The sequence below is a fragment of the Lissotriton helveticus genome, chromosome 10 (assembly GCF_964261635.1).
Source record: "Lissotriton helveticus chromosome 10, aLisHel1.1, whole genome shotgun sequence".
NCBI classification, from domain to species: Eukaryota; Metazoa; Chordata; class Amphibia; order Caudata; family Salamandridae; genus Lissotriton; species Lissotriton helveticus.
In genome coordinates this window covers 127,668,386-127,692,976 of record NC_136071.1, presented here as the reverse complement: position 1 = coordinate 127,692,976, position 24,591 = coordinate 127,668,386, and the positions used below count along the sequence as shown (strand labels likewise).

General features: G+C 45.4%; 1 protein-coding gene across 12 annotated transcripts in view; it reads right to left on the bottom strand.

The window, feature by feature from the left end:
* The window catches only part of SUN1 (Sad1 and UNC84 domain containing 1), a 422,747-nt gene that overhangs the window by 65,695 nt on the left and 332,461 nt on the right, over positions 1-24,591 (bottom strand). For 9 of the 12 annotated variants that reach the window (XM_078664915.1, XM_078664910.1, XM_078664909.1 and 6 more), the window contains 3 exons: positions 6,977-7,023; positions 6,263-6,404; positions 5,372-5,623 (listed from right to left, as the gene is read on the bottom strand). In XM_078664915.1, coding sequence (XP_078521041.1) covers positions 5,372-5,623; positions 6,263-6,404; positions 6,977-7,023 — 441 coding nt within the window. The remainder of the gene's footprint in view (positions 1-5,371; positions 5,624-6,262; positions 6,405-6,976; positions 7,024-24,591) is intronic. The other 3 variants (XM_078664911.1, XM_078664914.1, XM_078664919.1) reach the window with 1 other exon arrangement.

Here is a 24,591-nt window from a genome sequence, read left to right as displayed (position 1 = left end):
CGACAAACCAGAGAATCACAGCAAAAAGTGGGGGTGACCATAGGAAGCAGACCCTACTCTCCTACACCCACCCTCTATCAAACCAAGTGTTTAGAGGGCGAGGACGGCCAATGATGAAGCATGACACCAGGTGGTGTGTGAGGCCAGTCCTCCACTTTTTGTGAGATGTCTACACTCACTATGCAAGTTTAAGCACCTGCAGGTCACTTTTCTAGGAGCAGCCCCACTTGTGTTTAACTTCACCTGTTAGCAGCCAGTAAGGGAAAGAACCCAAGAAACTTTTGGTCCCTGATTTATCAAGTCACATTTGGAAGCAGGCGGGGGCCAAAACGCTTAATCCATTTCAGCAGCCTGACAGGTACCCGCAGCGCCAGACTTGTGCCCTCAAAAGCCAGCAAAATGGCTGGCCCCGCAAATCCTCCAGAATGTTGTAGTAGTTTAGAGGAACGCTGCACACAAAAACTGGCAACAATGCACAAAGACTGAGCTCCTGGCCCTAATGGGTTACCCACTGCTTTCCTCGCTTACGACCCAGCTCTCTGCTCCGAGGTATTAACTCCTCTGTTCAAACACTGCCTGGCAACATATTCCATCCCTGAGTCTTGGAGAGGATCTATAATCCAACCAATTTTTAAAGAGGGCTTGAAATCTAACCCTAGTCACTACTGTCTCATAGCTCTAATTGATAACAAAGCCAAACTGTACGCCAGTCTGCTACTTGAGGACCTCAAAGCCTGGGCAGAATGTCATTAGATCATACCCAATAATCAATGTGGTTTCAGGGACAAGTGCGGCACATCCTCAAACCTGATGGCTGTGGCCCTCATGTGCGACAAAGCATTCAAAGGCAAACGGGTGCTTTACTCCGGCTTCGTGGACTTTAACGCTGCCTTCGACAACATTCCAAGAGGGCCCCTTTGGTGTAAACTGCAGAACTGGGGGCTCCCAGACGACCTACTGAGAGCAATAATAGAGTTCCACACCAATACATGTGTTTGAATTAAACTAGGAGATGGCTCCTGCATCTCAAGGTCGATCGCCACGAGCTCTGGATTGAAGCAAGGCTGCATGCTGGACCTCTGCTATTTAATTTATACATATCTGACATGTTGCGGCAACTTGATGAAACAAATTGCCACCTGCCGAAGCTAGGAAGTCAAAGCATGTCACATCTGTTCTATGTGGATGACCTGGTGCTCCTCAGACAAATGTCGACCTCCAACGGCTCTTGACCACCTTACATGACTACTTAAGCAAGTACATGCTAGAAATTAATCAGGAAAAGACAAGTCATATTTAGCCTAAAATCATACCAGGCTCATTGGTGGCTGCTCAAAGGCTCCAGCACAGTAAGCACTACAAATACTTAGGAATAGTGATAGACGGCAAATGGTCACGCATGTCTCACATATTCAACATAAAGAACAAGGGCTATAGCCTAATGTTCGCCCTGTTATCTATCGTGCCAAAGCTACAATGCCCTAGCCTTGACCCCCTCCTCCGGGTGATGAAAGCAAAAATCATACCAAATCTAACATACAGGTGCGAAGTCACCCTGGGCCAGGAAGCAGGGACCGTAGACAAACTGGTCACCAAGATATACAAATCCACTCTGCATCTCCCTAAAAGAGCATCACTGGTGCAAGTAAGACTTGAGTTCAACATCACAAGTCACCACTGGGCCAGAGGAAGCTGCTTCCTCAACTTCTGCCACAATCTCAGACATGCACCACCTAAGACCATGCATGGCCTAATCTGGCGTGAACTTGGGCATTGTGACTCAAAAACACCTTCATACAAACAACACCTCGACGCCAAACGGTCTGAATTCTCTCTAGCCTAAGCTTGGAACAAACATCTCACAACAGGTCTTCAAGAGCCTAGCAGCCCAAACGGCCAATAAATTGTCAAAATTAGCAGACAGGACAACTCTGTGAAAGCGCTCTCATGCATGGTCAGTCAAACTCATATTCCCAACCCAAGCTGCAGTGCTACATCACCTGCACCTACCCAATATGGATCAAACTGCGGCTTGTAGCATTAAGAATGGGCGAGTGGAACATCCGTGCCCACTTCCTGCCCTGGCCACGACACCAGCTGCCGTCTATGCAGAGAACGATTCAAAAAGGGGGTGGTGATGGACAGAGTATCTGAATTAAGCAGAACACTCCTACCCAGTCAACAGATCAGGGCTTGATCGATCACCGTTTTTTAGCTCACTGCACCATCCCAGTTCAGAACCTGGCTATATGCAAATTAGTCTGTCCCTGGCCCAGTGCATCATGGGAACAGGGCAGACCAAACTACCAAGCCAATTCTTTACTGGAAAGGAAACAAGCTTCCGGGGACCGGTTTCTGGCATTACAGACGTCTTCGGCCGGCTTGCTTGAATCCTGATGGTGCAGTGAGCAAGGGACTCACATCTGAGCATACCCTTCCACACTTGTGGTGGCCAAAACGATTCAAAAAGGGGGTGGTGATGGACAGAGTATCTGAATTAAGCAGAACACTCCTACCCAGTCAACAGATCAGGGCTTGATCCATCATCGTTTTTTAGCTCACTGCACCATCCCAGTTCAGAACCTGGCTATATGCAAATTAGTCTGTCCCTGGCCCAGTGCATCATGGGAACAGGGCAGACCAAACTACCAAGCCAATTCTTTACTGGAAAGGAAACAAGCTTCCGGGGACCGGTTTCTGGCATTATAGCCGTCTTCGGCCCGGCTTGCTTTAATCCTGATGGTGCAGTGAGCAAGGGACTCACATCTGAGCATACCCTTCCACACTTGTGGTGGCCAAAACGATTCAAAAACTCATATTCCCAACCCAAGCTGCAGTGCTACATCACCTGCACCTACCCAATATGGATCAAACTGCGGCTTGTAGCATTAAGAATGGGCGAGTGGAACATCCGTGCCCACTTCCTGCCCTGGCCACGACACCAGCTGCCGTCTATGCAGAGAAGGCAAAGAAACCCTAAGCCACATTTGAATTTTAAAATATTTATAGAGCGCTCTTATACCGGATCGGTTTCATGGCGGTAGATAGCCGAGGATCGGTGAAAGGCGGGCTAGGCTACAACGGATCTGGAGAACAAAAAGGTCTTCAGTTGCTTGCGGAAATCCAAATAGGAGGGAGACATCCTGAGAGGGAGTGGGAGTGAGTTCCAGAAGGATGGAGCCAGCACTGCAAATCTGGCCCCCCCGGCCTTCTGTTTCCTGAAGCGTGGGACTGACAGGAGAGCCAGATGAGTGGAGCGAAGTTCTCTGGATGGGAGATAGGGGGAAATGGCTTCGCACAGGAAGACGGGGGCGGTCCCAGATCTAGCCTGGTAGGTGATACATCCCAGCTTGAAAAGGGCCCTCTCCCTCACTGGGAGCCAATGGAGGGACTGCAGCAAGGGGGTCGTATGATTGAACCTGGGGAGGCCAAAAATCAGACGGGCCGCCTGATTTTGAATCAGTTGGAGTCGGCGGATAAGGTAAGCCGGTGCACCATTAAAGATAACATTCCCATAGTCAAGGCGCGAGAGCACCATGGCCATGAGAATGAGTTTGAGTGCAGCGGCAGAAAAAAAACGTGAAACCCTCCGGATAATCCGGAGGGAGAAAAAACAAGCAGACACAACAGAACTGATCTGAGTATGGAGGGTAAGCAGTGGATTAATGAAAATACCCAAAGTTTTGACTTTGGGAGCTGGGAGGGGGGGGGGGGGGGGGAGGACCAAGTGAAGGAGGCCAGAAGGAAGGGGACCAGGGACTGCAACCACCCCCCGTCAGGACCAATTCGGTCTTGTCCGGGTTTAGTTTGAGGTGGTTGCAGTTCATCCACCCTTGGATAAAGAGCATAACCTTCTGGAAGTTGGAAGACGAGGAGGGGGAAGACGAGAGGTTGAAGATAAGTTGGAGGTCATCGGCGTAATTAAACACCGAGACCTCCATTTCCTGTAAAGAAAAAATGAGGGGTGAGATGTATAAATTAAATAATAAGGGGGATAGGGACGAGCCTTGTGGGACTCCACAGGTCACCCTCCTAGGAGGGGCCGTGAAGTTAGCAAGATGAACGGCCTGCTCCCTGTCCGTCAGAAAGGAGCGGAGCCAGGCAAAGGCCGTGCCCCCGATGCCCGCCGCTTGGACACGGGTTAACAAGATGTCATGGTCCACCGTGTCGAACGCGGCGGACAGATCTAACAGGACTAGGGCCTGTGGTCGGCCGCATCTTATGCACCTGTCCTCAACTCATGGAGCAAAGGAGAAATCTTCTCTGAGTTGACCTTATCCGGCTAGGGGTGCATACATGCTGGCAAGCAGTGATCGCCAGCCTGCACCCAGTACATACATCACTAAACATTAAAACTGTCAAATTTCTTCAAACTGCAGCAAGTAAACTGGACTCAGCCAACTGTACTAACACTGAAGTATCTTCCTCTCAAATACCAAAAACCTCGCCCCATGCCGGCCGCTACTACCATCTGTAAAAAAAGAGGGAGGCAGACCTTACCACATTTCTGAAATGCATTAAACCTCACGGCTCGGACTGCACAAGGCATACATTGAGCAAAAGTACCCGCCTGCTGTCCGCCACAGCTCAGCCGATTATCGCACTTTAAGTACAGTGTTATGCGACATTTGCACATGCTTTCAGTGCCTTTGTCAAGCCGGTCCTCCTTGGTGCCTTGTTTGCTGCCCTAACTAATTTTAAAGAACTGTTGCTTTTAATTATTTAAAGACCACGCTCACCATCCTGAGTCACTCATTACGCCCTGTCCTGTACTAGGTCCGAGGCTTCATTCTGTTCATTGATAAACTTTTTATTGCACTAGAAGCAGCACGACCTACAAGAACTAGAGCCATAGGCACTAGTGATAACTATTTGTGATTTTATCCGCATTTTGTTCACTTTAATTTTAACCTTTGTAAAGGTTTTTATTAACCATACATTAAAATACAATACTCCGATGGAATGGCGTGGTGTTGAGGGGATCCAACTTGTGCGATTTACACAACCACAAAACAAGAAAGTACAGTGGCTTTAATAATTATATAAACATTGTTTAAAGTAGAAATATCAACGTAATTTGCCTTGTATGGCAACAATGTTAAGCAGTTTTAGGACCAGCTAAAGTGCTTGCAAATCCAACACAAACAGAAATTAGACTTTTTTGTTAAAAAGAACACTGATTGATATTGCCTTCTCATGTTTTGTTGATTGGAGAGGAAACGACACAGTGGAACACTAACATTCTTCATGCTTGTTTTTACCTGGTCAGCCTTCTGTTAGTATGTTTAGTACTTTGGACTTGCTGCACACCTACTAAGAAGAACTATAATTTCAGTGTATGTGGTAAATACAAGAAGAACAGCAAGCCTACCTCTGCAGTGATTCCAGTAATCCCTCCAGCCACCGCACTCTCAACAAATTCCAAAGTGGGCATTTTGTTTGTGACAGCCACATGTTGACTGATATTCTTAAGTATCCTGAGCTCCAAATCTTGCAAGGATAGATGGAATTCACTCTTGCTCACGCATTTGGATGACAGCCATTGCAGAAGCGATTCTGGCAAATCTTCCTCATTGTTTCCAAAAAACAACACTTTAACAGATTCCTTTACTTGGGCATTTACCTAACAATCCAATAAAGAATCAATTATTTTTAAATTTTCACACGTCTTAATGCCATTATACTTTTGAAAATAGACTTAAATTGATGAACTTGAACTTACCAAGCAAGACCATAGACGTTTTGAAACTACTTCCCTCATTGCTTTGCCAGCCAACCCATATTCCCCGCAGTAAGATATTGGGCATTCAAAGATATGCAGCTTGCCAACACAGTGATTTCATAAAACCCTGAAACCTGATCTGCTGCACATGTAATTGGAATTTTCTCATAATGTGTAATACAACTATTACACAACCATAGATGCCCGGAAAATTTTTCACATAAAAAAGATTGAGTTGTTATTCCCAAAACTAATGTTGGCTCTTCAACTGAACCAACTAGGAAGCACCGAATTAAAAGACTACAGCCTTTAGAGAAAACATGTGCTACATCTTAACTGTCAAAATCCCTCTTTGCGCCCATGAAAACATTATATGGCAAACACTCTTTACATCGCAGAGCATTTTCTGTCCAGCATCTCGAGTACCATGTCATATTTAAAAAGACTAATCAACAGTGAAGTACTCAACATAGTAGTTTTTGTATCTAAACACCCTAGTTGTGTGTGTGCAACCCTATAGACTGCCTAAATAAGACTTACTTGGTCATGTATTGTTTCCATTTTTTCACAGTTGGTCTTAAAGCTTTGCCAGTTCCACAATTCTGCTTTAATTTCTGCCAACTCTAACTCCAGATGCTGAATTTTGTTCATCAGGGACTCCTCTTGTTCAACAAATCCTCTACTAAAACAAGCATGAAACAAATTGTAAAAAAAGAAAAGAAATTCAGAAAACAACGTTCACCTCTCCTCAGTTTAGCAATCTGTCGCATCTAAATTATATGTAGTAGAATACATTCACATTTAGATTATAATATTGTACCTAATAGGTCTCATATTAGGTTGGTTGCAAATACCTTTTGAAATGCATACCAAGTAACAGATTTAAAAATTGTTTCCCCTTTTGAAAGGAATCATTCTTCTTAATTAAATTGTGCAAATAGGATATGGATGTTCTGGTCATCAGTATCTAGGATCGGCACCACTCTTACAACCCATCCTCCTCCTCCTGAGCTTTAATATTGGCTTACTGAAAAGATACACAAAGTGCCCTCTCTCCAAAGTACTCCACTTCAAAGAACGGCACACTTGTTTTTGTGGTCGAGATAATCAGCAGAGCTTGCTAAGGATTCAGAAATATTTCAGAAAACCAATGCACCTCTCATCAGAAACAATTTGTATATGGTTAGGTCCACTACATACAAACTAGTGATTTAAATAAAACGTTATGTATCAACCAAAAAGCAATGGGCATACCTCTCTGATCTCATGGATTTTGCAACCTCCAGTTCTTTCTGGAGCTCCTAAAATAGGAAAAGAAAACACATATGAAATAACTGTTTTGGCAATAAAAACAGTACCTAATGAAATACAGACAGTAGGTGAAAGGAAGAAGAACATATCTGTCATTGTTAATAGTTCTCAATCTTTATACTCTCCAGGCAGTAAACATATTGAATATCCTCTGCCATGTTTATCTCAGGCGCCCTTTAGAATTTCTTTTTAGCCTTACTGCAGGAAAAATTATCTTCATGGCGACTCTGATATCTTTGAGTGGAATGGCAGAAACCACCTTTTCCTCAAATTGCTTTTGCTAAGTTTTCTATTCATGAGGAGAACTATTGGACTGCAATTATTTCCCTAGCCAAACTGAACTGTTTGCCTTTTTGTTATTCTGTGGGACTAAAACAGTGTTCCAAAATTTCTTATTTGAGAGTGCCTTTTTCTGTAGGCTGGAGAAAGAGCTTGTGGAGGCCAATTTACTCACACTTAACCCCACTAGTTTCACCTCCAAGGTTCATCACCATTTGTCCTTAAAAAGCTTGCCTCAAGTACCCCTTTCTTATCATCACACTTTGTGCCATTCACTCTACTTATACCATTTGATTAGAATGTATCCACTTTAGGTGTACAGTAACCCCAAGGATCAAATCCCTACCCATACTGAGAGCAGAATCTGGGCAAATATTTTTATCAAAGGAAGACCCAGAACGAACACTGGCACGAACATTTGATAGTTCACCCGTCGCTTGCGTGGAAAATAAAAGTTTGCACTAAGTGTTAGCTGGAATACTTATCACCAAGAGGGACTCAAAGGGGTGAATGCAGAACTTCCTTCAAGGAAAAATTAAAACGGTAAGTAAATAATAGCGTTCTTTCTCACATAATACAACGTTGTCATGCCGTCCACTGTTCAATAACTATTTTGAAATACACTTGCCAGCATTTTGAAATATTAGGTGGGATCACAGAAGTGCACACTGACCATCAAAATGGCAATACTATGAGCAACTATTGTTTTTGGGAAGATGAGAGCCACTGAATGACCTTTTCCCAGGTACTACCCAATTTTCTTTAAAACATCCAACATGGAACAAGCCAGCAACAACTGTACTGAACCGTTTAACAGCAAATCAGGCTTCACTTAGTGCTACTTAGCTGGTATTGAAATTTTCACCTCTGTGCAGGTAGAAAAACTTTAATGAACCACGTTAATGCGTTTGAGGAATACAGATATACATCCATTCCCTCAAAACACACTTCAGTTGAAGGATGTTACCGTTAGGCTTGTTTCCTCTTGTTAGGATAGTTCCCTCTGAAAAGAACACCGAAATGTGCTAGTTATGGTTACCAATGCAACCATGATTCTCACCCAAATCAATGCTCATAACCCCACTTCTTCAATGACATGTCTAACCCATTGACATCAAGGTAAAGAATTGTGATCACATCACCACAGCAAAGACCAAGCACAGCATCACATGAAGGCAGTGCCTGGCCTTCTTTCTAGCCCTACGCCAAGCCCCTGTATTAGCATAAGCCACGTCACAGGACCTTTGGCAGTATGTAACAAGGGTCAGTCTTGAGGCCTCTACCCAGCATCTGTCAGAACTGAACTCCTTTCACTGTGCACGAGAGCGCAGTGTGAGCTGGGTGCACACTTTGTTGTAGCAACTGAATGTTTTTAAGGTGAGTTTTATGGCTACTTTAGCAATTGTTTAGTCTTCTAAGGACATATAAATAGCACCCAATAAAAAAGGATTTTTAGTGATTATTTTAAGCACTGCACCCAACCGTATGCCATTCAAATCAGTAGTGCAATGCCTACGCTCAGTTTCCCCGTGGCCATAAACTATTGTCCACGAATGCCCACTTCACATAGTCATATAGTGCACCAAGGTCTGTATTCGTTTTTACCCCACTCTGAAATGAAAAATTTGATCAAACTGAGCCTGTCAAAATAATTGCACACGATGCACTAAATGTAGAAGAGATCTTTACAAAGAAATGCGGTGACACAGGTGCTAGAATAGAGTGAGGGTGGGCAAGAGGGGGGAAAAAAGTGTAGAGAAAAAAAGATGAAGCGACAACAGAGGGAGTGTGAGTGGGACATTTGGTATAGGGCAAGGACAGAGTAGCGAGAGAGGTCAAAAAGAGGGAGGTAAGGGAGGAAAGATTGAGGGGAGTAAGAAAAGGAAAAATTAAAAAGGAGGAAAAATAATGATCATCGAGATACCTCAGAGTCCTATAATTTTTTCTCCCTAAGAGTGAAATTCAAGATAGTGGGAAAAGAATTATTTGGGGCTTTTCACAAACCAATCAGGTCTGTTAAAATAAATTACGTTCATTAACAAAATTCTGAACTATCTAGAAATTAACTCCTTCAAATAAATCTTACAGTTTATTAAACTGAATTACGTCAAACCACAAAATACTCCCTTTTAAACATATGTCTAGTTTCATGTTGGTTATGGCATTATGGTATATTTCATTTTAACAGGATTTGCTGAGGTGGAAAGCAGTTATTCCTATGAAACTCAAGTCTGAAAAGCGCTTCTAATTTTAATCTTCCATTAGCCCCATACGGACAGACCTGCACAATCGTTGACATATCACAGTGTAGCTGGATGTGGTAACTGTGTCAAATTTCATGCACATTTGTAAAGTGGCATCAAAGTGGTTAGCAACTCAAAACTAAAAGCCTTTTAAATGGTAAGATAAATATAACGATCGCTCTCTCGGCGGCGTGGTCAAGATGCCTTTGCAGTGGGAGTCCTACGGTACCATATTAAAGCAGTATGGAATAGCACCAAAGGCTATAATGTCCATACAAAGTCACTTTATTAGCCTATGTCCTTTAAAAAAATAAAATAAAAAAAGGACCAAACTTGAACTATAACCAATTCGGGGACAGCATCCTGGAGAGCACTCCCAACAGAGGTGGAGTCCCTCATATTTTCAAAGCACAAGAAGGAACAAATAATCCAGATCTATGGGGAGAGCTGCTAAGGGGAGTAGGTCACATGTAAAGCTATGAAAGATACCAATACTGGTGAACTGCACTTACAGGCAAGTAACTAATGTTCTTCTCCAGCAAGAAAGAGCGGAATGTCGGTATCTTGAAATTGCAGCCAGGTGAACTTTTACGGACGCATGTACCAATCCTGACCTGGTTTGGGAGAGTAGGTAAAGTAGGATCTGTTCAGGTGACGTTTCCGAGGGATGCAGGTTAGATTGCAGACACCACAAAAACAGAATCTTTTCCATTTCAACCTGTATGTCTTGTTTGTTGATTTGGCTCTTGTCTTGGCAACAATGTATCTACAGTCTTGTTGACTTTAGGAGTCATGCAATGTAATTGGAGAGAGGCTGGTTCCAGGTGTAGGATCTGGCCATTGTTCCTCGTCACGAGGGTTTGGATCTTGGGTAGGCAGATAGGATTGAACTCAGACTCCGAGAGCAGCAGGAGCACCGTAAACCATTGCTGCCTGAGCCATTTGGGAGCAATGCCCCATCTTCATCTTGGTGAGGATTCTCGGTATGAGAGGGAAGGGGGAAAAACGTATGCATAAATCCCAGACCATCTTATTGAAAGGGCACTCCTCCAGGACCCTAGGAGCGGGTGTGGACTGGCGTAGAACTAACATTTGACATTCTTATCTGTTGCGAAACGATCCAATGTTGGTTTGCCCCAGCGTGAGAATACCTTGTCCAACACCAGCTGATTCAACTCACACTCAAGACAACTGTTACTGGTTCTGGAGAGTCCGCCAAGGTTTTGTCCACTGCCGACATGCTCGGTTTTTAGAGATATGTTGTGGGCTGTAAGCCAGGTCCAAAGGTCTTGAGCCTCCTGAGAGGGAGCTAGAGATCTTGTTCCCCCCTGCTTGTTGATGTAATACATGCCGGTCATATTGTCCGTACAGAACAGCACAGAGGCTCCTGCTATTCGAGGCAGAAAGGCTTACAGAGTGAGAAAAATCGCTTTGAGCTCTAGACGACCGATTTGCATTGTTTTTTAAAGTACGGACTATTTTCCCCGAATTTGCAGGTCCTGCTAATGGCTGCCCCAGCCCTCCAAGGAGGCGTCTGTAGTGATAACGAAGTCTGGAACTGAAAGGAGGAATGTGAAGCTTTGAGAGAGAGATGATCTGCTTGAGACCATCACGCTAGTGTCTCCCACATCCTTGGGTAATGTCAATTAAATCCTGGAAGGAGCATTTTGATTGGATCTATTGCATCTGGAGTTCTTCTTGCAGTGGTCTTCTTTTCAGCCGTGCAAGCGGGACCAGGTTTATAGCGGAGGAGATCATGCCGAGGAGAGACTTGAACAGCTGCACTGAAACAGATCACCTTTTGGAGATTTGTAGGGTCATGCTAGATAATCTTTGTTGTCTATCTTGTGACAAATAGGCCTGCTTTCTGATGGTATCAAGGTTGGTATCCTGGTTTGACTTGGGATGGTCAAGGATTTTGGGTAATTCACTGTGAGGCCTAGTCTGTCAAAGAGTGAACGGCAGGCCGAGGTAGCCTTGGAGGCATGTTACAGACTTGAGGCTTTTAGCAGCCAGTCGTCTAGGTAGGGGAATACCTAATGACCTTGCTTGCGAAGTGCGATCGCTACCAGGACGAGACATTTCGGGAAAATCAGAGGAGCGGACTTGTGTCCATAGGGAAGGACTGTGAATTGGTAATGGGTACCAGCTATGGTGAAATGGAGATACTTGAGATGCTTTGGCTGAATGGGAATGTGGAAGTACACATCTTGTAAATCCAGGGTCATGTAGTAATCTGTGCTGTTCAGTAAGTGGAGAGTGTCGGAAACAGTAATCGTACGGAAAGATTGTTTGCGCAGAAATTTGTTTAGTTTCCTAAACTAAGATGGCACGCGCCGGTTGTAGGCTGTTGAGGGTGGTTGGCGGCAGGCCTATATTGAGAATGAGGCTGGTAATGCCAAGGTCACTGAAACCCCCCTCTGAAGGTGGAGAAACCTCTCCCTTTAGCTCCCCAAAAGGGCAGCTTCTTGAATTGGAAAGTGCCAAGAGACCTAGCTGTGTCAGTTTTGATAGCCCATAAAGCGTCATCAATAGATTTACCAAACAAAGTTTCATTGTCATCTGCCATGACCACGAGCTTTGATTGGACTTCAGGTCTAAAAGAGGCAGCCTTGAGCCATCCTTGGCATTTTAAGATTGCTGCTCAGGCCAACTGCCAAAAACCTGTGGAGGCAATGTCGAGAGCACAGTATCATTTCTGAAGCAGTGCGTTCTCCCTCCTGTAGGATCTTTTTTGCTTCCGCCTTACTGTCTTCAGGGATCAAATCAAGCAGTCTGCTGACGTCTTACCACATTTAGCGGTCACAGCACCCCAGGATCGCAAATGAGTTGGCTGCTCTGACTGTGATGGTAGACATAAGAGAGAATCTTTTCCCTATATTGTTCAAGTGCCTGCCTTCCTTGTCTGGTGGTACAGAGATGGGTGCGGAAGGATTTTTAGATTGCCTTTGTGCCACTTGAGAGATGACAGTCAGGCTTGGGATGACTGGTGAAGCAAGCAGGGGAATCATCAGTGGCCTTGTATTTTCTGTCGAGGAGAGGTGGGACTAGCACTACAGTTACCAAGGTTCTTCATGATCTTTATCCCCTCAACCCAGATGTAGTCTTGAACGGGGATGGCTCTCACAGACTTTCTGGCTGGCTCTTTAAAATCATGAAAACAGTCAGACTGCATGACAGAAGTTGGAAGATGGAATCTCGCTGCAGCTCGGTCCATCAGATTATGAAAACCCCAAATATCCTCTGGGGGAGAGTGACGGATGAAGAGATAGAGGAGACTGAGTAGGGACAAGGTAGTCATCCCGTTCGTCACGTGGATTTTGGGGGTCAGGGATCCCATCCTCTGTGGATTTGTGGTTCTCTGATGGAGGTGCTGCAATATTCGCGACCGGTGTCATCCGGAGCATTATCGGATATTTTCTTGGTGTGCCAGGAGAAGAAGCAGGCTGGGGTGGAACGAGTGGATGCTCTTGTGGAGGTTCAGTAACTTTTCTCCTTTAATCCTGCAGCATGTCTTATAGGTCCTGAACTAGAGAAATAGGCATCTGATCATCTTGTCTAGGCTGACATTTGACTGAAACCCAACGAGCGGCCCTGCCCAGACCAGGTCTAAAACGGGAGTTCGACACTATCAAATATTTGGGTGTCCAAATTTACCATGTGGAGACCAATCTAGTAGACGGAAATCTAGGCAGGGCAGTGGCCTTAATTCGCCACTCGCACCCCTTTTAGACAAGGTTGCCACTGTCACCAATGGGAAGGGTTACCATCTCAAAAATACTGATAATTCCCCAGCTCCTTTATTATTTCACAGCCATCCCGGCGTCCTGTGGTAGTCCTTTTTCAAGGAGCTACAGCGACTGCTGACATAACTGGTGTGGGGGGAAGGCAGGAGCCGGGACGCACTCTGTAAGCTTTACGCCCCCTTTGAGGAGATTGGACTGGGGACCCCCAACTCTGAACTGTATTTAGCTATGGCACAGCTGTAGTGGCCGCAATGATGGTTGGCTCAAGTACCATTGTTGGAATACGAAGGGGGTTTGGACAAACTGGGAGGGCAGCCTCTCCTATTATGGTTACTAGAAGCCACCCCGTCTTGAGGCACAGGCAGTGTATTAATGCGTGCAGCAACAGACCAGGAGACAGTTTATCCATAGGAGCACCAAGGAAACACCCTTTACCCAAAGTCTCCCCATTTGGGCAATGCCGCAATGTGCACCCCTTCGAACATCATCTTGGACAGGAGACTGGACAGAAGTGGAGATTCAGGTGTGGGCAGATGTGATGACGAATGGTGATCTGAGGAACTTTTGAGGACTTAGCGAGTGAATAGGACCAGGGCAGTGTATGCTTTAATCCGCCCTGATGGGAGTGATGCAGGCGACCTGGGGCACTGATCGAAGTGTGCCCCCACGTTGACTCCGTTGGAGGTGCTACTGACTTGTGGGGGGCACAGGAAGGCCATTACCTGCCTACTCTGGGGGAACCAGACAGCTTAAAGAGTGGTAGAGTACCGTATTGGCTACTGGCATATCGGAAAAGGTATGGGGCCGCTGGCTACCATCAGTTCGGCAGTGGCCACGGAATGTTCGATTCAGACTTGTCCAAATTCAATTATCTCCACCATACTTGGGAGAATGTACGCAGGGGCAAGGAGCACTTGTCCCAGGTGCAGGGGAGTTAATGCAGATTTTCTACACATGGTTTGGTCATGTCGAGGGATATCCCGGTTCTGCACACAGGTGACACAGCCTATCGTGGGCGACTGCCCATTTCCTTTAATTAGAATCCCTTGGATGTTTACCAGAGGCAAGACCCACTACCAAACAAGCATTGGAAATGCAATAGGTCTCGCAGCATTAGAGTTAGTGCTTTTAGAATTGTTTATGGGTTTTTTTTGTAAATCTTTAGCATTTTTGTTTCCTGTAGCCAATGCTAAAGAATTACAAAAAAAAAATGTTAATGTTAAGCTAATGTTTTTCCTAATTGGAACGTGACTTTATTTTACCTTTCTGTCACATTTGTTTACAGGTAGTGGTGTATAATGTAAAATATCCTACCTATTGAGAGGGAATTCAATTCTCGTCTTGTCTCGAACAGACTGCGGGCAGGGGAGGGGGCGGAGCGGGGAGAGGGAACAGACGGAGGGAAGGCCAGATAAGGGGAGGGGGGAGGAGAGTAGGAGGAGGAGAGTAGGGGAGGAGAGTAGGGGAGGCACGGCCTAGCGGCCGTGCAATCAACAAGTGAGGGGGCGGGAGAGTAGGCAAGGCAGGCGGCTGGGGGGAGGGGGGAGGAGAAATGCGACGCGACATTAATCCTATGACCGGGGCTCCTCATGGGTAGGCAATCTAAAGAGGAGTAGGATATATTTAATTATAAATCTGACCACTTAGATGTTAACAATTTGCAGGAAACGGAGTTAAAGCCAATAGCTGTAAATTTAGCGCACCGATCATTGCACGGGTACTAGTCCTCCTGACTCGGTCGCTGTAAAGAAAGGGAGGAACTTATCAGACCGCGTCGGGTGAGGCTCATACTCGTGGGCTCAACTGGACTGACAAACAGGCATCGCTTACCTAAAGGAGCGGGTCAGGCTGCTTCGTTCCCGACATCCTGCAACTCCCATAACATTTGAAAGAGTGGCGTCCAAGTTAGGCAGGGATTGCAATACAGGTACTTACGCACCACGTGACCGCGAGGGCAATGGAAGAAAGCCTACGCCCGTTGTCGTGGTTACCAGGGCGCTTTAGTACGGCGTTCGAGTTCGATTTAGAATTAAATTACCTAGCCAGTAATTAGAGTCATCCGGTTATATCGTAATTTCAATTATCACCGCAAATTAAATTTGGGATATAATTATGGTATTCTTGTAGATTTTTAGGCTAATACAGTTAAGGTATATTAGCCGGAATAACAGGTCTGGCGACAGGTATTTTTATCACAGGGTAAGGAGTGGAGTACAGCATTTTCAGATTACTGCGTTGGCAGGCAGAGAAAATGGGGAGGGGGCGGATCCGGAGGTGCGTCGTGACACTCGTGAGGGGGAGTGGAGAAGGAGGGGGGAGTAGAGTAGGGGAGGCACGGCCTAACGGCCGTGCAATCAAAAAGTGAGGAGGCGGAGCTGGGGGAGGCTGTGACAGAGAGAGCAGGCAATGCAGGCGGCTGGGGGCTTGTGCACGCGCTTTGAAGCTCATTGCGCATGCGCATTGAGCTTCAATTTCTCGTGCACTGCAAGGAATCGCCACGATTCCTTGCAAGTTGGATAAAGAGTGGATAAGCCCCCATAGTCTCGCAAGCTCGATGCGCATGCGCATCGACAGGCGAGACCTAAAAAGCGAAGGGCCATCTGTGTTTCCAGAGCATAGCCCTGATCTTGGCAAAAAGATGCATAGCCATGGCTTGAAAATCTGATGTTGCTCGGCCTGTGAAGTGGGCCAGTGTGGAACTAGATATTCATAGGGTTTTCCATTACAGGGCAGCGGAGAGGATCCCTTGGGGCACTGGGATGCCTATACGGTAAAATTAAGACCAAAATCAGAAGAGCGACCCCTGTGAATGCAGGCTCTGTCCTCTAGTGGACGCGATAGGGAGGGATTGGGGAGCGGGGAATACTCTGATGTTGCAACGGTTGTGGATTGCCTAACCTAATTATCGTGAGTAAAGGTACTATCGCTGGAATCTCTCAGAAGTATCAGGCAGAATAGAAGTACATGGGGAGGGGGAAGGGGAAACGGAAGCTATGCTTAATTTGTTTATTCCAGTTTTTCTTTGCAATTAATGTGGTTGCAACACGTTTCTTGCATTTGGTAATGTTCTTTCTTGTGGATACAAAGCCTTACACAGATCTATTATATGAACCACTTTCCAAGCACCAGAATGGATCTTAATTTTTTCTTTTTTTTAAACTATTTCAAATCACTTATGCCAGGGGGCTGCTTACAGTCATGCAACTCTACCAGAAATTAGGTATTTGGTTTATATTAGAAATCACTATCAGTTTCCTCCCAACCAAGGCGGTCACAAACCTAGGAAACTGAGCAAATACTTATAAGTGATCGAGGTCCTCATATGAGCCATTCACTTCAATATTAATCTCTTAACCCATTAATCAATCCCCTACCATACCGCACTGCCTTCTCAATTAAACCTGACTGGACAATGACTTCACCAAAGAAACATTTCTGTTTCAGGCTTCTAACTGTTGCAGGGTCTTTGTGACAGTTTGTAATGACCAGAAACACAAAGTCCTGCATTGTTAAAAATGAACTGACAGGTAGACACTATCAACTTTTGGATGCTGTTTCTTCCTCCTACTTTCAGTCATCATTGGTATTCCAAAAGAAATTTGTTGGCCTGTGGTTCCTTAGTTAAAACAGGTCCTGTAGCCTTAAGCTAGCTTCACCCTCACTTGTGAACAGTGTTGGGGGTGCAGATGATCGTAACTGGGTACTTCTTTGAAATGTTTTGCTCCCAAGTAATGCAGCTTAAAAATTCCTTGCCTAAGGACACCAATCAATGATTGGGGTATAATCTCCAGCAACCAACTCTCTATTTTCCTCAACAGGTACTTCTGCTGCGAGGGAGATGTCACAAACTATCATACAGCAGTTAACTTGCTCAAGTATATACTCCTGAATGGACCCCGTGGGCATCATTTTCTTCTCTTGATGTGGCTTCCCTGCCACAACCATTGTGCTTTACTACGTCTGGCCTGGTTTAACTGCGGGTCCAACATCTCAACCACATTCCCCAGGTAAAATATGCTCAACTCCAAGCAAACCATGGCACAATGACAGGGACCTCTCTGCTTCAGGGTCAGTACGATTGCCACCACTTAGTCACAGAGTTTAGTAGGAGAAACAGTTTTAAACTTTGCACGTTCCAAAACAATTCAGGTCAAACATTTCCTTCTCCTAATTTGGGACACCACTAGTACAATATGCTTAAAAGCCAAACTGAGATATTTCAAAGGCAGAAATCATATTCAGGTAAGATGAACTCATCGCATATCTGGCTAAGCACAATTTTTTACAGCAAGCAAATGTACCAAAGACATTTTCAAGAACTTAAACTAAAATGCTGCTTACCCAGTAACTATTGTTTGTAGCTTACAGTGCTGTAGATTCGCTTACTCTCCAAACTGCTACTGTAGAGTATTGGGTGTAGACGTTAATGTGACACTTGCACAGCTCATGCAGCTTACGTTTGAACCACTTTACTCTTGTGCAATGCAATTTCTTTGTTGAAAATAAGCCATCTGAATGGGATCCCTTCTGTAAGGGTCACTCCACTAGCAGACATACACAAAACAGCTATGTAATCAACCCTACACACTTTTACTTACTATTGTGTGAATAATCAAGTCCACAAATAGGTGAGAGCTGGCCAGGCAGTGCTTGGAACTTAGTTTCATACATCTGCTTCATCAGCTCACTAACAATTAGTTACATGGAGAGCACTCCCTTTTAGTCTATGCAAAGCATGATCTTCTGTAGCATGTGCTACAAATGGAAAACGTAACTTATTCCACTGACTTGTAGCCTGTAGTCCTGCAGATTCACTTGCACTGCCCCTTGCTTATGGTGAGGCTTTTACTCTCAAATTGCATCTGTACTCCGTAAGTTTCAGCTTCGTTTAATCTGTGAGATGGAAGGAGTGTGGAAGGAGTGTGCAGAGTATGTGATTTATACCAGCACATGCTACAAACAGAAGCTATCACTGTTAAGTTCGAGTTAAAAACTCTTAACTGATACAAATGTGGTAATTCAAAACCATGTTCTCCTTGAAGTGCAGACCACTGGTGGAGTGGTGACCTGAGGAAACGTATTAACCAGTGTAGCTCAGCTCTCATTGAACTGAACGTTTTATTTAGACCCAGCACTTCCATTAGGTCTCAAACTATTTAGCAGATTACTATAAAGAAGGGTGAAAATTGTGTAATTTCACATTTTAGCCTGTTACTCAATGTACGTAGGTGATCCATGTTGTACAGTTATTGTAAGAGATGTTGTTCAATCCTTGTCTGGTCACAACTAAAATAAGCCTTGCTGAATGAAAATCTCTAAAAGATGAATTCTTACTTTGATGAGTTCTCCTAAATAAACTATGTATTGATCCCACAGAGTCATCTAGCTATTGAACCATTGCATAGAACCACCTGCTTGCCATAATCCTGGAAAGTATGTAGCCCTGCAAGCTGTACAGCACCTGAAAACATCTTGTTGTGTTTTGCAGCAGCACCACACGACCCCACCCTAACGTCGTCCACATATGTGACGTCAGCGAGGTCATACAAGTCCCTCCTGGCACGCTGACGCCGGTTTTCTTAGGAGAAAACTTTTCCGCGGTACAACGCGGAGCTACCAACAAAAGAACTGTGAAAGTATGGGAACAGTGTACGAGGGACGAAAAATCAGTGAATAAAGAAGGAGGGTGGTGCAAGACACCATCGTAACAGACCGAATCAGACACTGTCTACATATAAGTGAAAAAGCCGCGAGAAAAAGCCCTGCAAGCTAAGCGAAGACCCTTTCCCGAGTACAACAAGGAAAGAAAATTTCAACAGACAGAAATGGACTATCATTACCATGTAGAACTGTGTCGTCCAGCAAGAACGGAGAACAGAGAGAACAGTCCACTGCAGGAAGGTATGAAACGACTGGCAAAGCCTCTACAGTAATGTAGGTCTGAAACAGGGGTCAACAGATCCCCAAAGAAGACGACTATAGAGGAGACCAGAACCCTGAGTTAATAGAAAAGGCGGGAGGGAGGGAAGGTAGCTAAGAAGAAAAGAAAAAGAAGTTGAATCTCCTGGTGGATGAAAAGGAACCATTTTAAAGGAAAGAAACCCCCTGGAGGGAGTCAGCTGTATTATGGCAATTCTGAAAGGGACGCAACAATGTGAGCACCCGTGAGAGAAAAACCAATAGCAACTGAAAGAGGCCAGTGGAGTACTCCTCTTGGCAAGGTCTTCGCAGAACGGGGGCTGGGTGGGCGTTAAGGAATCAGTCTCTACCAGATACATCATTACCGAAGGTAAATAACTCGTACATCTGATAGAGCCATCTAGCCGCAGATTCCTTAACTTAGAATAGATACCCACAGCCATACCCCAAGGGGAGGTGGGTCTGCAAGAGAACAACAGAAAGCGCCAAGCATCTGATCCGGCAACAGAGTGACGGATAATGGGGAGAGGCTGTGGTAGAACAGCCGGACAGCAGCCAAAGCAGCTCGGAAGAGCAGAAATAACAGGATGGCAGACATCCTAAAAATGCCAGAATGGCGCTACACCATACCTGTATAAAGAATGACAGGTAGACCGGCATGAGCCATATACCAGAACAAGAAAGAGCTGGTGCCAATAGCCCAAGGGCAAGAGCTAGAGACTGAGCAATGCGTTGAGAATAGCAGGCGGGACAAGAAACACGCCAAGTGCACACCCCATCCCAAAAAGGGGAAACAGGGGTGAACAGCAGGGGTGAACAGCAATGTCCCACTGAAGGGAGCCCCATCGAAGAATGAGGATCCTGATGAAGCTCCTGGAGAGGCGAAGAGCCTGCCGGATCTGGGAGCTCCGGAGGAGGCTCCACAAATTCCAAAGGGGGGCACCAGCAAGAATACCTCCAGCGTCACCGGGCATTAGGGCGACGCGAGAACTCTCCAGAGGCCTCCGGAGTAGAGTCCACAACCCAGCGTCGACCAGGCGCTAAAACGACGCGTGCCGGCGGCGCCGATTGTGCCTCGTCAGGCACCAACTTGGCCGCATACGGCATAGTCGGCGCCAGAGCCGGACATGCGGGCCTAGGGTGCCGACCCCGGCTCCGGGCAGGCGGCCGCCTGCCCGGAAGGCTGGGGTGTGCTCAAGGCAGGGCTATGAGCATCAGCAACCACCCACGACGCCACAGGGAGCCCAGCGGGGCTATGCGGCACGGCAGAGGCGCTGTGGGTTGCAGAGAGGGACCCAGCTGGGCCGCGCCTTAATGACACCACATCTCTGAAGCTCCTGGGGGGCAAAGGATCCAGTGGTGCCGGGGGCGAACCCACTGGCGAGTCAGTCAGGGATCCTGCAAAAGGTGGAGGTCCCGAAGACGCCCCAGGAACGGGAGAGGACCCAAGGAAGGCCAGCAAAGCCGCAGCATATGCCTCCATTTGAGCCAGAGTCGCCCCCACACCCGGATAGGGCGGATAGAGGGGGGGAGGGTGCTGCCGGGAGTGCACGTCCGGAATGTTCCAGGAACCAGTGCCCCTGACAACAGAAGAGAGGGAGGTCAAGACCTCGGTGACACGTGCCTAGACTTACTAAGTGGTGCAAGACAGCCCAGGGCTCCAGAGGGTGATCGACGGCGGAACCGGACAGTAGAGGGACCTGCCAGCGATGAAGAGGCCGGGGGACGAGACAACTCCAGCCGGGACAGCCGTGCCGAGAGAAGCTTCATTCGGCACTCCCGACAAGATTTCGGCTTCAGCTGTTGCCAGGCGTTGCAGTCAGTGGAGTCGGGTGCTTGCCTAGACACCACATACAAATAAGATGTGGTCCGTCCCGGACATCTGCCGCGAACAGGAATTACAAGTTTTAAAGCCCGAAGGCATCACACATTGTTCCGGATGCGAAGCGTCGAAAAGGAGGCCTGAAAATAGGCCAGAGGAATCACTCAATCCAGATCCGCGTTGCACGTGGAAAAAAAGGAAACTGACGTCAGTGCGCCGGGAGGTACTTATATGACCTCGCTGATGTCACATACGTGGATGATGTCAGGGCGGGGTCATGTGGCGCCATCCCCCGGCGCGCAGAGGTGCTTGTGCAAAAGATTTCCAGATCCAGTCTGACTCCTGGGGATATTCTAAGTTAAGGAATCTGCGCCTAGATGTCTCTATCAGATATAGAGCCTGTAGCTCAAGTTCATCTGGGCCAGAGACATTGAGGATGAATCAGTTATTGAGGTTTCGCCACTTGCTCACCATTCAAATGAATAAACACAAGAAACCCTGAATAAAGTTAACAACTCTGATAGCTTTGTACTGAACAATTCTGAAGTGAAACAAATGAATGACTTGTACTATTCATGAACAAATGATCCCATGTTAAGCCAAGGAATTTTAGCTACTCCAAGGAATATGCAAACCAATACACTTGTCTATATTAATCTTTCATTGCCAATTCAGTGCCTTTATAGCTGTGGCTAATCTCTCAAACTTGAATTACAAGTCAATCTCCGACAATTTCTTGCCAATTGCATATCCAACTTGGACATCAAACTCAACAATCTTCAATTAGGACTAGACTCAGTTTCAACTAGTCTTTCGTCCAGTAACCACACCTGTGCTTGAAACCCAATAGTTGACAAATTATGCACTTTGCCTGAAATTGTAAAATTATTAAAATCAAGAAATATTAAGTCACTAAATGCATTATATGTAAAAACCCTTGCAGGTATGGTTGGTAACTCGGGGAGAATGGCTTAATATCACAGACAAATTTGAACAAGCATTTGCAATGCAATAGGTCTCGCATTTACGCAAGTATGAGCTATTGACATTGCAAATGACAATGCCTTTTATTTTAGTTTTTGTTTTTTTAAACATAAATTAATGGCATTGTCATTTACAATGCCAGTAGCTTAAACTTGCGTAACTGCGAGGCTTATTGCATTGCAAATCTTGTTTAGGGCATACAAAAGGAAAGGTAAAATCTTCAATATTGTCAAATGATATACATTAAAAGCAAGCAGCAAAACATAGCTGCTTAAAAGACTGTAAATGTTTATAATTCCGTCGCATGGACCGTCTCATTTTAGAAATTAATGATAGCCTCTACAGCACTGACAATGTGGCCTTTTGTAAGAATCTTTAAAGACCTATTGTCACCGATAAATCGAGTACGTGAATGTACCACAGAAACAAAAAAACGTGACAAAGTATGAGTGATTTTGAAACACGCTTTTTTAAAGCAACCCCACTGCAATTAGTGTAGATGACACAAACGGCATGGGGCTCTAAAAGGCTCAATTATAATCCGGGTAGGCAGCTTCCCAGCACAAATGCAGTTCAAAAACAACAAACCGCCCGTTGTGCCTGTGAATTCTCGGCTCTCCGCATGATTTTACACATCGTGCTGCGAGCTTGGTTCCCGAAGCTAAAAGAGGGCGACGGTGCAGGAGGTCTAAGCCAGTGACCCTCGTGGCCAGCAGCTGCTCCATGGATATCAGATGCATTCTACAACGCTTTACACACGCATTCCTGGATGGCAGTGCTACAGAATATGGCGCTGCTTTTAGGCACACACAATGATCAACAATGTAACGGAGATAACCCTAGAAGGAGTGACAAAAGAGTGGGGATCTTGTGGCACTTCCACGACCTTTGTTTCAACAGGCACTGGGAGCCACAGCATTTGAAAACATAAGCGTGAGATTGCTTCACCTTCCCTGCGCAGGGCAGGCGCCTGTGGGTGGGGATGCTGGCTGCCTCGTTTCCTTACGCAGAACTCACCCTGCAGTTAGCGTCAGTGGCGAAGGACACTGCCCATGTTTTCCTGGAGATTGAACTGTGTGTGTGCGCGTGTGTGTGTGTGCGCATGTGTGTGTGTGCGCACGTCCTGATCAGATTCCGGCATGCTGTTCACGGTCACAATTGAGCGCGTGTTCACGCGCGCGACCTGATCCGATTCCGGCATGCTGTGTGTGCCTGTCTCCTTGAAAACATAGCCGATGACTATAGGTCTCGCAGGAGAGACAGCGCTTCGCGCTGCATCGCCAGGTGCGAGACCTAAAAACTGCTGTAATACCTTTATTTGTAATGACTGAATACAAGTCTTCAATCTAAGTTGCATGAGGATTACGAAAGGGGCGAAGGCTGTGGAGGATCTTCAACTACTAATGAAAAAGAACATTTTTAACAGGCACGCAATCTTCAAAAAACTCATTATCCACCAGAAATATAGCACAAAGCGAACATAATATATCCAATTTTTGCTCAAACTTCGAAAGAATACACTTCAAGTCGTAGCAATTTATCAGACTATTGCAGGTAAAGCCTGCCAGTTGACGTTCTCTAGTTCAATGGATAATATGATTTATATCAGAAAAGAAACGTTAAATTCCAATCTGACAGAGCTTTGACCAATCGAAAAGATCCTCAGAGGACAGAAAGAAACACTGGTAACACAATACACAACAAGCAAAGCCAGGTACTGAAGCACACATGATTACGTACAGCAGCCGCGAATTACAACCACTAATGTAAGCCCCCTTCTTGAACAGCAAACACAGATTAGTTTAACAACACCCATCAGGCAAGATACTCACACAGATAATGAAACATCTATAGACTGTTTGCAACCTTTAGAGAATTAAAAAAACAATTATCTGTGGACATAAAGCTTCTGCATACTGAAACATCAAATGTTCTTTAACAAAAAAGGCAGAAGCAGAGAGCAAGAAGAAGTTGGATTACTGGTAGAAGCCCTAAAGGCAAATTACATTTGTGGCAAAAAATCCTGATCTGAAGAGGTCACACGCATTTACAGTATATTCCTAGAGGGAAATATCGGTCGCTCATATCAGCTTTATCGATATTAAAATCACACGATCTACTAAGTATTCACTTTTTACCTTCCATTTGTCAGAGGCAACTCAAAATATTTGGAGACCAGCTAAAATAGCAGACCTGGTGTACAGTCTCAAGAAAACAATTGCCATCTGGGTAAGCAAAAAAGAGATCGAAAAATACCCTGAAAAACTATTCTCTTCACATACGAAGGAACCCTTAGATGGTAAGCATCAATCCATTTTAAATGGGAAACCAGGCCCTACATCATATCATCAAACCTATAAAGAGGCAATTCAAATTACATTAGGAGATGGACATGACGGACACTTCTATTTTATACCTACATATTCAATAGAAAACAAGGTAGACTGGAGTTGGCTTCCATTGATTTTGAGGTGTAGTGTTGATCAGCACCCTTAACAACATTGTATTTCTCATAAAAGTTAACTAAATTTAAACTATTACCAAGAACACCATATTTCAGCAAAC